The sequence below is a fragment of the Parasteatoda tepidariorum genome, chromosome X1, assembly GCF_043381705.1.
Source record: "Parasteatoda tepidariorum isolate YZ-2023 chromosome X1, CAS_Ptep_4.0, whole genome shotgun sequence".
In the NCBI taxonomy this organism is placed as follows: domain Eukaryota; kingdom Metazoa; phylum Arthropoda; class Arachnida; order Araneae; family Theridiidae; genus Parasteatoda; species Parasteatoda tepidariorum.
Window position 1 is genome coordinate 78,091,632 of NC_092214.1, and position 13,300 is coordinate 78,104,931.

Genomic DNA, 13,300 nt, shown 5'->3' on the forward strand with positions numbered 1-13,300 from the left:
GATGCTCTTGGAATGTGCAATAAAGATATGACACCAAACATTTTCAAACTCCTAGAAATATTGGTCGTTCTACCTGTTTCAACGAGTGCAAACGAAAGATCCTTTTCGACTTTGCGCCGTTTGAAGACTTATTTACGCAACTCAACGGGAAATAATAGAATGAATGGATTTGCGCTCTTAAGCATTCATAGAAAATTTACCCCAGCTGTCGAAGACATTTTAAACGAACTTGCAAAAAAACCCCGTCGTTTGGATATTACAGTATAAATCAATAAATTTTTAGCGTGTTTGTATACTGGTTTAATTCCCTATTTGTTGGTATGTCACTTTTTAATTAAATTCATTGGTTTTCTATGGAATATTCACATTTATATGGTTATTATTTAGGTAGCTGTTACAGTATGAGTAGTTTTTTCTGGCTTGATTTATTCCTACTTTTTAATAAAAATAAAATATTTTACTTCTTATTATAAAAAAAAATTATATTCTTAAACTTAAAAAATAAAAACAAAATTTAACTAAACAATGTTGTCGAAATAAAAAGTCAAAATTGTCCAGCTGTCTAAATTAGGGAAGTAATAGTGCTTTATTACATACTCGAATTTCTTTTAGTAATTTCTGAAAATTATGAACCCTTGAAAAAATTCTGCGTACGCCACTGACTACGCAGCAGTCTTTGCAGAAATGTGCAACTCATCGAATGCAATACGTTAAAAGCGCATTTCATCATAATTTCTGATCCGATAACCTTATAAAGCAATAAATTGTTCTCCCGATCGGTTGTGGTAGACATAGGATACGATAACGATAAGTATTATTCGAAACAAACAAAAAAATAAATAAAAATAATAATGGAATATTAACTGCATATAATTGTTAGAAAAAGTCAAATGTGCAAAAACGATAAGATGATAAGTGCATTTTCGATGCAAAAGTTCTTAAACTGTCATTTGACCGGTTATGATATGTTTAGTGTTAAATATGATCGAATCACAGAGAAAAATTATTACATTTTATTTTGTTTCCTTATTTTGACCTCAGAGATTGCATTGCTGATGCAAATTATACTTTGGTAGAGACAAATCAGAGCTTTGTTGGTATCTACTAACCATAACAGGTTTTCGTAGTTTTTAACGACATTTTGCGTAAATGCTGGTTAGTTTCCCTTTAAAAAATTCTTCTCGAAGATGAATGCGATCTTATTCTTTAAGCATGCGCACTCTTGCCATCAAGATTCAAGGCTAAGAAATTGAAAATAAAAAAAAATCTGCATATCCCCGGAGTGAATTGGTTGTTCAACGCTAGGAATTTGTGAATTGGTGACTTAAAGTATGAAGGAAAAACAGAAGTTGCGTAACAAATTATGATCGCGTAGTTTTACTACGTTCGGAAAAAAAATATCTAAAACAATTTCATAAACATTTTTATAAATTAAAAAAAAAATTCTTATTTGCATGAAACTGGTAACTTTTACTGAAGAAATTGAGATAATTAATGTTCTTTAACAGCTTCTGACACTTTTTGTATTAAAACTAGTAAAAATACTTTTGTTCAGTGTCTATTTAAGAGAATTCTTTTTTAAATCTATAATTACCAAATTCTTGACTATCGCCAATTTAAGCAATGAATACCGAAAAACTTCTACTCAACGAATGTTGAACTGACGCTGCCTTTTTGGTCAATTTTCAGACAAACAAAGCTGATAAAGCTTGATGCCAGTTTGTTCCAAATTGAGGTTGTTAAAATTTTATTTCTTGAATATAAAATTAAATATATGTACATTAATTTCAGCGTTGCAAATAAAATTATGTTCGTCTAGAAATAATAAAAATCCTCCATCAAAACAAACAATGCTACGCACAAAAATCATTAAAAATCCTTCTTTATAAAAGAGTTAGGGTTAAATTACATATCCCAAAAATTTAACTTCACAAATATGCAAAAAATACATTACGATTAGGCGAAGTAAAAAAAAACGAAGAACGTATAAACTTCAAAGCTCATTTGCTCAGATTCACTAAAATGTTCCTTATTTGGTTCTTTTACTAAGCTTTTCATTCATAGTTTACATACATATTGTATATACCCAGATGATCACGTACATCCATACATTCTATGTACATATGTACATTATATATACATAAATTTTATGTATATACTTTTATTGTATATATATCATACATAGATCTGATTAGTGGAATTCCAGCGGTAATCGTAAGCTTTGATTACTTGTAATTACGATCGCATGTAATCTCGATTACCTTAAATCATATAATTTGATTACTTATAATCATGATTGCATGTAATAATATATTTGATTACTTGTAATCGTTCTTGATGCGATTAGAAGTAATCATGGCCATGTGTAATCAGTTATCATGATTACTTGTAATCGTAATTATCTGTAATTTCGATTACATGTAATCGATTACATAGTAAAATGATCTGTAATTAATTATAGTTGTAAACAATTACTGTAACACCCAAATCTGGTTTGAAAAACAGAATCAAATGTTATGTCTATTTTCTATACAGTGCATTTTAAACTATGTTCTATTTCATAAAAAAGCATTTAGAGCTATGTCCATTTTCGTAAACACGCATTTCCAGCTATGTTCAGATTTAAAAACTCGCCGTGAGGCTGTTTCCCTAGAGTTAACATAGCAAAACACACCTCTCGTATATTTTACCTCTATTTTTGGATTATTAACTTAGAATATGGGTGTTGGATTCCCCAATTAGTATTATGTCACGAAAATTACTCTCCTTATTCATGATTTAATTCATAATTATCATAGCAATGACAGTAAAATAAGTAATATTTACAGGATCCCATGAACTTGTTGAATTTCTTGACTGTAGTATATCATTTGATTCCTCAGGGAAAACATTATTTCCGAACATTAGCATGTTATTTTTATGACACTTGGAATTTTCAATTGTATCATTAAACGTTTTGTTGGATTATAAATTTAGAATATGGGTGTTGGATACCCTAATTAGTGTTATGTCACAAAAATTACTCTTCTTATTCCTAATTTAATTCATAATTATCATAACAATGGCAGTAAAATAAGTAATACTTACAGGATCCCATGAACTTGTTGAATTTCTTGGCTGTAGTATATCATTTGATTCCTCAGGGAAAACATTATTTCCAAAAATTAGCATGTTATTTTTATGACACTTGGAATTTTCAATTGAATCATTAAAAGTTTTGTTGGCAGAATCTTCATTAAGTTTTTCAACATAATTTTTCTTTTCGGAATCCCAGTGTAAATCTAAAAAATATGGAGAAAGAAAAACATTGAGTCAAAATTGTTAGAAATTTTTTTGAGAGGCTCTACAATTTATATTAGACATTATAAAATGAAATTAAAAATGAATATTGCATGCATAATTGCTTACATTCAAAATGCAAAAATAATAATTAAGAAATTCGAAATTTTCATTCGGCTGAATATTTTAATTCTCAACTAAAGTAAAACACTAAAAGGGGAGAAAATGCTCTGTTAAGGAATTAATGTGTTTCAAATCGATGATAAAACAGGTTAGATTTTAAAATTCGAGATCTTCAGTTGCCAAGCGTGTGCGTCGATGATAAGTTGAAATTGCTATTCGTGATTCTAGTGAAAATAAAAACGTTTAGAGACGTTAAAATCTGAACTGAATGAGGAAAAAATTGTTGAATAAACTTAAATCCTGAATTTTATAAGCATTGAGGATGGTTATTAGAGAAACGTATCTAGTGCCTTTACAGTGGAATTTTGTTTAATTTATTTTTTATTGAAAGACAGTAAGAATAACTGCAGTGTTCCTATATATTTATTTTTATTTTCAAAATTCCCAATTCGTCATAATTAAAAGCAATAAAAATTAAAAGTTTATTCTCAATATAGCTTATTTATTTATTTAAAAAAAAAGAAGAAAGAAACGTATTTAAAAGTTATTATCCTAAATAATGAATTTTTGAAAAATGGACGATGTTGAATTAGTGGTTAAATAATTAAAATTAAACAATATAAACTGAATTGCGTCAGGTAAAAGCAATTCATAAAATCATAGAAAACACGACTGAAAAAAGTTTTAATTGAAAGTGTGGGAAAAACGGCGATTTCGACGTTACATTTTCAAACTCACATTTTTAGAAATACTAGTTTTTTCGTATGCTGACCCGAAACCGGAAGTAAACTCCCGAAAACGAATCTATAATGTTTTTGTTATGCTTTTAGTATTTCAACCTTTTTTTTTATTTGAATAAATCATATTTTCGGGACAAATAAAAATTATTTTTAGATATTAATTTTTGAATTATAAATTTTTTTGTTATCAGAATTTTCTTACATTTCAGAAATTTTTTTTCGCATTTTAAATGCATTTTTTGAAGAACGTTGATTTTGGGAAAAATTCTTCACGCTTACACACATTACAAAAAAGTTTGTTATAGAATTCTTTGAAATGTTGTATATAGATTTTGTATAATGTTAGCGGTATTTTGAACTAAAAGCTAAGATCTAAGTGTGAATTTTATATTTTTATTAAGCCTTAAGTAAAAATATTTAGAGTTTTTCTTTAAAAATTCAAGATTAAGCAATATATTTAGTTTCAATTTCTTTGTCTTTTGAAAGTTTTTTTCGATATTTTAGCTCAAAACAGAAGTAAACGCATTGTTGATCTAGAAAAAAAAATTATTTTGAAATTTATGCTTTACAATTGTTAGCGTGATATGAAAAATTAGTAGCTCATATTTACCCTCATTTTGAAAAATATTTTATAAACTTTTAAATTTTACTTTAAATTTATAATTTTAGAAACACTGCTTACCAAACATAAGATATTAAATTTTAAATAAGCCTTTTGTGAAAAAAAATTATGTCCAAATCACTCGGATACTTAATTTTAAAAATAAATAAATAATGAAGCTTAAATAAAAATTTAACACAGATTTTTACAATTTATGCACATGAATATTTTAATTAATTTAAATTTATTAGTTTCTTTTTTCTAAATAAATTGTGTTAATACATACTTTACACTTCACTTATTCTTCATTTACATGCATACTTTTGCTCTCAATTCTTCTAATTTTAAATTTTTAAAAAAAATTACATTTGATATTGAAAATTATATTTCAATAATTTTTTTTAAAATTCTGTTCTTCCATCTAACAGCAACTTATTACACTGAAAATAGTTATCATGTGTCAGTGGACAAAAAATGAGAATTCAATTAAAATGCTTCCTTTATTTTAATGCTAAAGGTAAATAAATAAAAAAAATGAGTAGTTATAAAAATCAAGTCCATTCAAATATAAATGCTACCAAAAATGAAATAATTAAAAACTCCGAATTACAATTTAACGATAGTGAAATGTTTTCATGATAAAGATTATTAAATAAATAAAAAATACTGCATAGCTATGTATAAAAATATATTCAAATAATTTAATATAATATTTAAAAATGAAACATTAAAACATAAATTTTAATAATTAAAGTATTTGCTGTATAAACATGAACTTTACGAACACATAAAATGAAATATTTATTTTCTTTATTTATTTATTGGTATTATTTCGAAATTATTTAAAATAACTTTAATTCTTAATCTTTGTTTATTGGAAAATATGATAATGGAAATATGACATAATAATAACAATATTAACATAAAATATTTTTTAAAAGAGTATCAATATCAATAGAGTTTTGAAGATAACTTCTGATGTGAATAGATAAGAAAAAAAATTTTTTTTGTCAAAATTTTAATTATAGCTACATTAACGCGTAGGCATAAAACACTTATTTTTTTAATTTTTTATATTCATATTTTTCCTTTTAAGCTGATATTTGATATTCTAGTACAACTTTGTGTAGGGGTAAAACGTAAGTTTATAGATGTTTTGAATTCAAGAGTTGAATCAAGAGAAGTTGAATGATTTCTAAGGGCATTTGTGTTTTCCAAGCAAAATATATTATAATTTTAAAAAATTACTTTTTTTAAAACCTTCAACTTTTATATTTTTTCACTTGTTTTAATTAAAAGTGTCATGAAATTCTCATGCATGCAATAACTAATAACTCATTATAAAATCAGAGCAATTTATTTACTTAAGGCAAAATATTTATTTTTTTTATTTTATAATCTAATAAATTTTTTTATAGATAAATAAAAAAATCTCTACAGAAAATGGATATTTTAAGAATAAAGTCGTTAAAATTTATGAAATCATAATGATTTAATGTTTTCAAAACGTTCTTAATGAGAAAATTCGTTGTATTGATACACCTTAGATTAGTATTTTCTTGAATATCATTTTGCACAAATAGTATTCCTCAAGTTTCTGGAGAGTCCAAAAAACTACATGGACTTCTTGTAAATTAGAGGAAATTGTTAATGCCTTTCAAACATGTTTCAAATATTTAAAATCCGAATTTCGCTGCTGCACGAAGAAATTGGCAATCAGATTGGTGTTCAATGAACCAATTTTGTACGCTCCTGGCACGATGCACAACGAATAACTTTTGATCTAATGATCAGATCTTCACGTTCTCATCCTTAATGGTTCGTGGGGGTGACCTCAAATGTGCTAACTAATTAGTGCAGACGATATTTCAAGTTACGAAATAAGGCACAAAAACTTATTTCATTGGAATTCTAACCCCCAAGATATAAGGGGGAACTTGGGAAACATGGTTTCCATAGTTTGGTCAGGAGAGCGATTCAAAGCTTGGTCCCCTTAATGTTGATTTACTTTTTGCATTTGTTTTTTGCCATATTTCGAGCTTTGATTATAACTTTTTAAGCGAATTGAAAATTTTTCGCACAGAATTATAGAACTCGTTTCTCCAAAGATATTTCCATGCAAAATATAATTTTTAGTGAATATTTATCATTTTATTTAATAACAGTTGAAAAAATTTTGAGTTGTAAGGTATACAATTTTTTAATTTCATTTTAAAGTGCATAATTTTATATGTCAAAATGCAAAGTTTAAGTTAAATCAGTTGAATACTTCCTGAGAAATCGAATTTCAAATATGCGACTACTTTAAAATTCGATTTCTCGGGAACTATTCCACCAATTTCGTTCAAATTTTGCATTTGTCATGTAAAATTACATACTTTAAAATTATGTAAAAAAATGTATACCTTACAATTCGAAATTTCTCGACTATTATTTAATAAAATAATAGAAAAAAAATGATAAGAAAGTACGAAAATGTAATTTTTGCATTGAGTTTTCTTTAGAAAAAACGAATTTCTAATTCAGTGCAAAAATGTTCTCGAGCTGTAGCGAAATACGCAAACAGTAAAATTAGCATTAAGGGGTTTAAACTTTTTATCGATCTCCTTTTTATTGTCCTCCTATGGGGACCATATTTCCCAGATTGCGACTACCCATAAATTTCGGCTGTTCAGAAATCCGAATACGTTGAAAGAAAAGGTATGTTTATTCAGAGAAAGTACGTTTTTGTGTCTGACTTCGTAACTTAAAATATAGTCTGCACAAATTAATTAGCATATATGAGGCCACCCTTTCGAACCATTAAGATTGAATCCTAGAACGTGATGATCCGATCATTATATCAAAAGTTATTCAGCATGATCCGTTTTTTTTGGGTCACTGTGCTGTTTCATTATCGTCCATGAATATCCGTCATCCTTTGAGTAAAAATGCAACCCTCTAAGGATGAATTTGATTTGCCAATGTGTCCAGGTGTTGCATGGCTTTTTGCATTCCCTTTAGAAATACCAAGGCACCACTCCAGACCAGCAGAACATGTATGATACTCCCATTAGGCAGTGCGAACAAGGCAAGAGAAAATCTCCCAAGTTTCTAATTTTTTGGTTGCTGATTGATATGAATTCTGCTTCTGGCTTGCACCGACCACAGTGCTGACGTAAAAGTATCCTCACTGGTAGACAGATCATGAGTTAAAAATTAATTTGCTGTGGAATATTTTCGTGGTTTTCCTTCCATTGTAACGCAAATGCGGTTTAGTTCCATTGAAAAAGTGCTCCACGAAGGCTAGTTTGTTCCAATGCTTGATCCAGAAGTTCCCTTGTCTTTTAGGTTAGGTTCAAAATCACAGATTTGAACATTGATAGCAAATTCAGAATTGGGTTGGTTGTACAACGGTTATAAAATAAACTAGAACTCTCGTATTGTCTATTCTTCCGAGGGGAGTGCAAGGTGTGCACTTTCTCCATATTTTGCGTTAGATAAATAAATAATAGGTTTAGAATAGAAATAGATTTAAACGATTCTAAACAAAATTGTTTAAATCTATTTTTAACAAATATCACTCCATAATTTTACGTCAGATGAGTCTCGATGACGTCAGATGAAAATCAAGAGTAAACTAAAATTAGTATTATGTGATTTTATTAAAAAGAATTGAAACGAAAGATTTTTTCAAAATATGAATTTAGGAAGTTTTGAGCCTTGTAAACTATATTAAACAGTTAAGAAAAGCGGCAGAGACCTGCAAATTATCCCACTAACCTAATAAGGAGATTGAATGACCTTCATCCAAAGGTAAGAGTTATTTATCGCGTGCTCTACATGAAAATCAATCTAACAGCGTTCGTGCACATTTTTTTTTTTACTCTATGTAAAACGATTAACTGAATCTGAATGGAAACGCTTCCCACATATTTATCACTTATCCCTATTTTTATGGTCAAAAATTTGATTTGAATATTATTGTATCTGTTAAATTTCTTCTAATCTCTAAAGAGGGAAAAATTTCTAAGCATAAACAACAGTTGTATCAAGGAGGAAAATTTTAGGAGAGCTGTCCCCTTAAATTGTAACGAAATAAAATAAATAAATATTCAATAATAATGAAACAATTTACCTTTTTTGTTGTTGCTATTTCTAAACATGTAACTGTTATAGATCCCTTTATCCTGGACCGAATACCCTTAAATAATAAAAATATTTAACCACCATTTTAACTGTAAGCGAATGCAGAGGAAGAGATGTATTCAAAAAATGTATTCTACTCTCCCCGATCACAGTGCGGACGTCAAATATCCTCAATAGAAGACGGATCATGGGGTAGAATCCCCTTGCCATCAAGCTAACGTGGTTTTCCTCTCCATGTAACACAAACGTGGGTTAGTTCAACCAAAAAGTCATCCGCGAAAGGCTAGTTTGTCCCAATGCTTGATACTGAATCTCCCTTGCCTTCTGGGTAGGGTTCAAAATTATAAGGCTATAAAGTTGAACAATGTTAGTTGTAAACTCAGAATTGGGTCAGCCGATCAACGTCGGTTATAAAACAAATTAAAAATATGATAAAGCAAAGAGGGAGATTTTGATGGAATTAGTCCCCTTGAATTGAGAAAAAAAAATCGTTTGCTTTTGTTACAAATTTTTAAAATATGGATAAGTAACAAGTATATTACATCGTACTTTGAAGCTCTAATAAGTAAATTATTTCTCGAGAGTGATACTTATTATCCCTTTTATTTTTAAGACCTTGAATAAGTATTTACCTGATTTAGATGATGATTCGTCACAGCTATCATATTCACTATCTTCTTCTGGTATCACTTCTAACTCATCAGTATAGTATGAGAACCGCTGAGGATCATTTACATAAGAAGATTTATTTTCAGGAAACTGTCCTTGAATATGCTCTTGTTCGTCTCCAGAGTCATCATTAAAAAGCATTTCTTCCACATAATATTCTGGAAAATTTGCTTTATGAACTACAAAGTCTTCAGATCCGTACTCTGGCTCATTACTGTCATCGGGGGAAACAGATCTAATCTCTTTTTGTTTATTTTTGAATCCTTTTCGGATTGTACCATTACTGTTACCATTCACAACTACATAATTAGAACTTTTTTTACTTGTTTGATCACATTTTGAATCTGCATTTGTGATCAAAGGCCTACTCGATTTTAAATTCTCGAAAATCCCCGAAAGTTGCGTTATTTTTAAATTGTTATCAATGGCACTTTTGGAATCGAAAAAGTCATTAGTTTGGCTAGTGTGTTTTAAATGAGATGAAGAATTGTCTGTAAGTAGATTTTCGTCAGGTGCCTCGAATGAGGGATTAAAATTGCTAAGAAGTGATGATTCTTTATTAGAGGAAACATGTTGAGATAAAAAATGATCACTTGTTGTCAATTTAGCAGTGTTTTGGCACCATGAATTGCTGTATTTTTTAACAAAGTTAGGATCTTTTTTATCTTGTCCAGTAGAAGTATTCCTTGAAATACACAGATATTTCACATTAGTTAGTATATTGTCTACACTAGGGACGTCATTTGTTGTTCTCTTTTCTGCATCAGAAAACTCACAGTCTGTTGAGTAAGTCTTATCTATTTGACTTTGAAAAAATCGTAAGTTTTCTTTAAATCCTACTGTTGCATTATTTTGAAGGGAGTTAGAAGTCATCTCAATCTTCATTAAGTGATATCTTCAAACAACTATAATATGCACCTATAAAAAAATATAATTACTGTTACAGTTTTTAACAAAAATAAAATTTTCAAAAAAATTAAGTGTGATACATTTTTTATAACTATAAATGGCACTTCAAGGAAGTAATATCATAAAATTTTTATTTCTTTAAAATTTGGCGACCTACTTCTGTAAAATTTTGGATTTTGTTAAATAAAATTACGTAAAACTAAAATTTTGTCCGAAAATATTTATACTTTAGAATTAGGCTGTTTTTTTAACTATTAATAAAATAAATAATAAAATACAATGAATAATTAAAAAAAAATAATTTTTTACTTGGAATTTTCTTGGATAAATGAGTTGTACACAAAAAGTTTGTCATTCACTTAACGAGTTCAAGAGATCTAGCGAAACACGTAAAAAGTAAAATTAGCATTTAGAAGGCCAAACGTTTAACCACACCCTGACCAAACTTTTGGGATGTATTTAACTTATTTCCTATAACAGCAGATAATCTTATTTTCCAGACTGCATCAAAGAATACTAATTCATCGAAAAAAGGTATGTTTATACAGAGAAAGTACGTTTTGAATGAGAGTGGAATTTCGAACGAATTAATCAGATAATCGATGAAGAAGTGAAGAAATAAATCTGGAAAGATATGGATCAGCGTATCAAAATATCAATGAATTAGAAAGCCAATGAATCAATAAAGCTTATCAACAAGTCGAAGAATTGCTGATTCGTTATTTTGCAGTTATACTTGTTATTCACCTATTCACTAACTGTTGTTACTGTTATTTACCTATTCATTAACTGATGTTTCTGTTATTCACTAATTTATCGTTGAATCATTGATTCGTTAAATCGTTCTTCCGTTGATTCAGTGGTTTTTTGATTCTACCATTCATTGAGTTTCAATTTCAATAACACATGATTCATTTATTCACATCTCGTTAAATCACTGATTCATTCCTCGATTTTTCTCATTCGATTTATCCATCAATACCTTTATGGACTTGTCGAACCAATGATTTACAGTTTTACTGAAATGCTGATTCGTTCATTCCTGGATTCTTTAACACACTCAAGCCCACATTTAATGCTTCTGTGATAAATTGCTTTTTTTCATTGATTCGCTGATTCATAGATTCGGTCATTTATTGATTAACTGATTTATTTAATTTTCGGATTCATTCATTCACACATTCATTATTCTTTGATTCGTCAACTCATTCGTTAGTTCATTGTCCTGTTGAATTTGTCCAGTCTTCAAATTTCTAATTCATTGATTCGCTTTTAATCGATTTGATGATTTAATGATTTGCTCATTCTCTGATTCACTTTTATTCTGACTTATTTGAGTCATTTGGCTTTTTTACTGTTATACATATAGTAAGATCGAACTGAAAATTATTGCATATAAACGAAATAAAATTTTAATCTTTCTTAACCTTCCTAGTAGGAACGCAAAATTAGAAATGCTTCTTAGCATTTTCACCTGTGATAGCGCGTAAAAATGGATTTCGACTATTTACTGTGACATCGAAATTAATATTGCGCATATTCCTTCAACCATTAAAATCTTATCATAGTTAGAACAAAAATTATTGAAATCTCCCTCTTTTATGTCCACTGTTTAAATTTGGTGCCCCGATTATTGAAGTTCAAAAATAAATCTAAAAGACAAATAACTATAAAAATAGAACCTGTCAATGATCGAATAACCATCCACAAAACGAGACTCATTCACCTTCCATTCATCGATAACCCAGAATTTCTGTTTGATAGAAATGCCAAGAGAGAGATATGTTACAGATCTTTTATCATTATTTTTTATTTTATTTGCTTTCTTTAATGAAGAAGAAACAGGTTAACAGATTAATCATGATTATGGGATTATAACTTATGGAAAAGTTGTTTAATCTCGTAAGCAACTTAGTAATTACTTTCAGTTAATATCTGAGGAATACGTATTTAGTTCCTTCCAAATTAGAATTTCAGTAGAGAAAATGGATTCCTTCAGATTAACCTACAGAGAATAAAATGAACTTGATTTCCTTACTTATTCAGTAACTAATTAATATTATGGAATTATTTTCATTTTAGTCATTTGAACTATTTTTATTGAGTCCAGTTACCAACTTTTTTAAGTTGTAAGTATTTTCAATACTTTTTCAAAGTCCATTATAATAGCTTAAAGAAGTTTTAAAAACACTCACAACCTCAAAATTTAAATTTTGATAGCTTGGTTCTGTAAATCAACATTTCAATGAATATAAATAAAACGAAAAATATTCCAAAATATCATTTACTTACTTAATGAATATGGAATCAATCAATACTCGCTAAAGAGTAGGATTAACGCAGATATTTTATTATTTGACATATTTCTTTCTGACGCTCTAATTACAAGCAAAAATATGTTTTGATGTTTTTATATTATAAAAAGCAGTCTAACAGTCACTAAAAAATCTGTCAGATTATTGGAATTATATTTTTACTAAAATATAAAATTCAAAAATAGTAGCTTGAAAATTTGTTTTTGATTAATTGATTGATTTTATAAATAATTGATTTTATAAATTAAAGAAATTTCAGTGACGAATAACTGTTTCTCCTAGATCTAAATAACTGCAAATTTGAAAAAGTATTGTTTAAAAGTGAGCTGTGTTTGAAAGATTTTAACTTTAATGGAGAAAAGACACCGGTGATTCATGCTGCTTTTCATAACCATAAATTATTAAAATGCTAAATAAACTATTTTTCACTTATTTTGACCTAAATTAATGCAAAATAATAGAAAAAAAGTATAAAAAAATTTTTAATAAAAATTCTGCACGAAGGGGCTGACGGTTAACGTGGAGGACAAATATAG

General features: G+C 28.3%; 1 protein-coding gene across 2 annotated transcripts in view; it reads right to left on the reverse strand.

Moving 5' to 3' along the window:
* Nucleotides 1–13,300, reverse strand: part of LOC107452510 (uncharacterized) — a 120,218-nt gene that overhangs the window by 60,412 nt on the left and 46,506 nt on the right. For both annotated transcript variants that reach the window (XM_071187592.1, XM_071187593.1), the window contains 2 exons: nt 9,504–10,458; nt 3,088–3,281 (listed from right to left, as the gene is read on the reverse strand). In XM_071187592.1, the coding sequence (XP_071043693.1) occupies nt 3,088–3,281; nt 9,504–10,425 (1,116 nt within the window). In that variant the 5' untranslated portion in view covers nt 10,426–10,458. The remainder of the gene's footprint in view (nt 1–3,087; nt 3,282–9,503; nt 10,459–13,300) is intronic.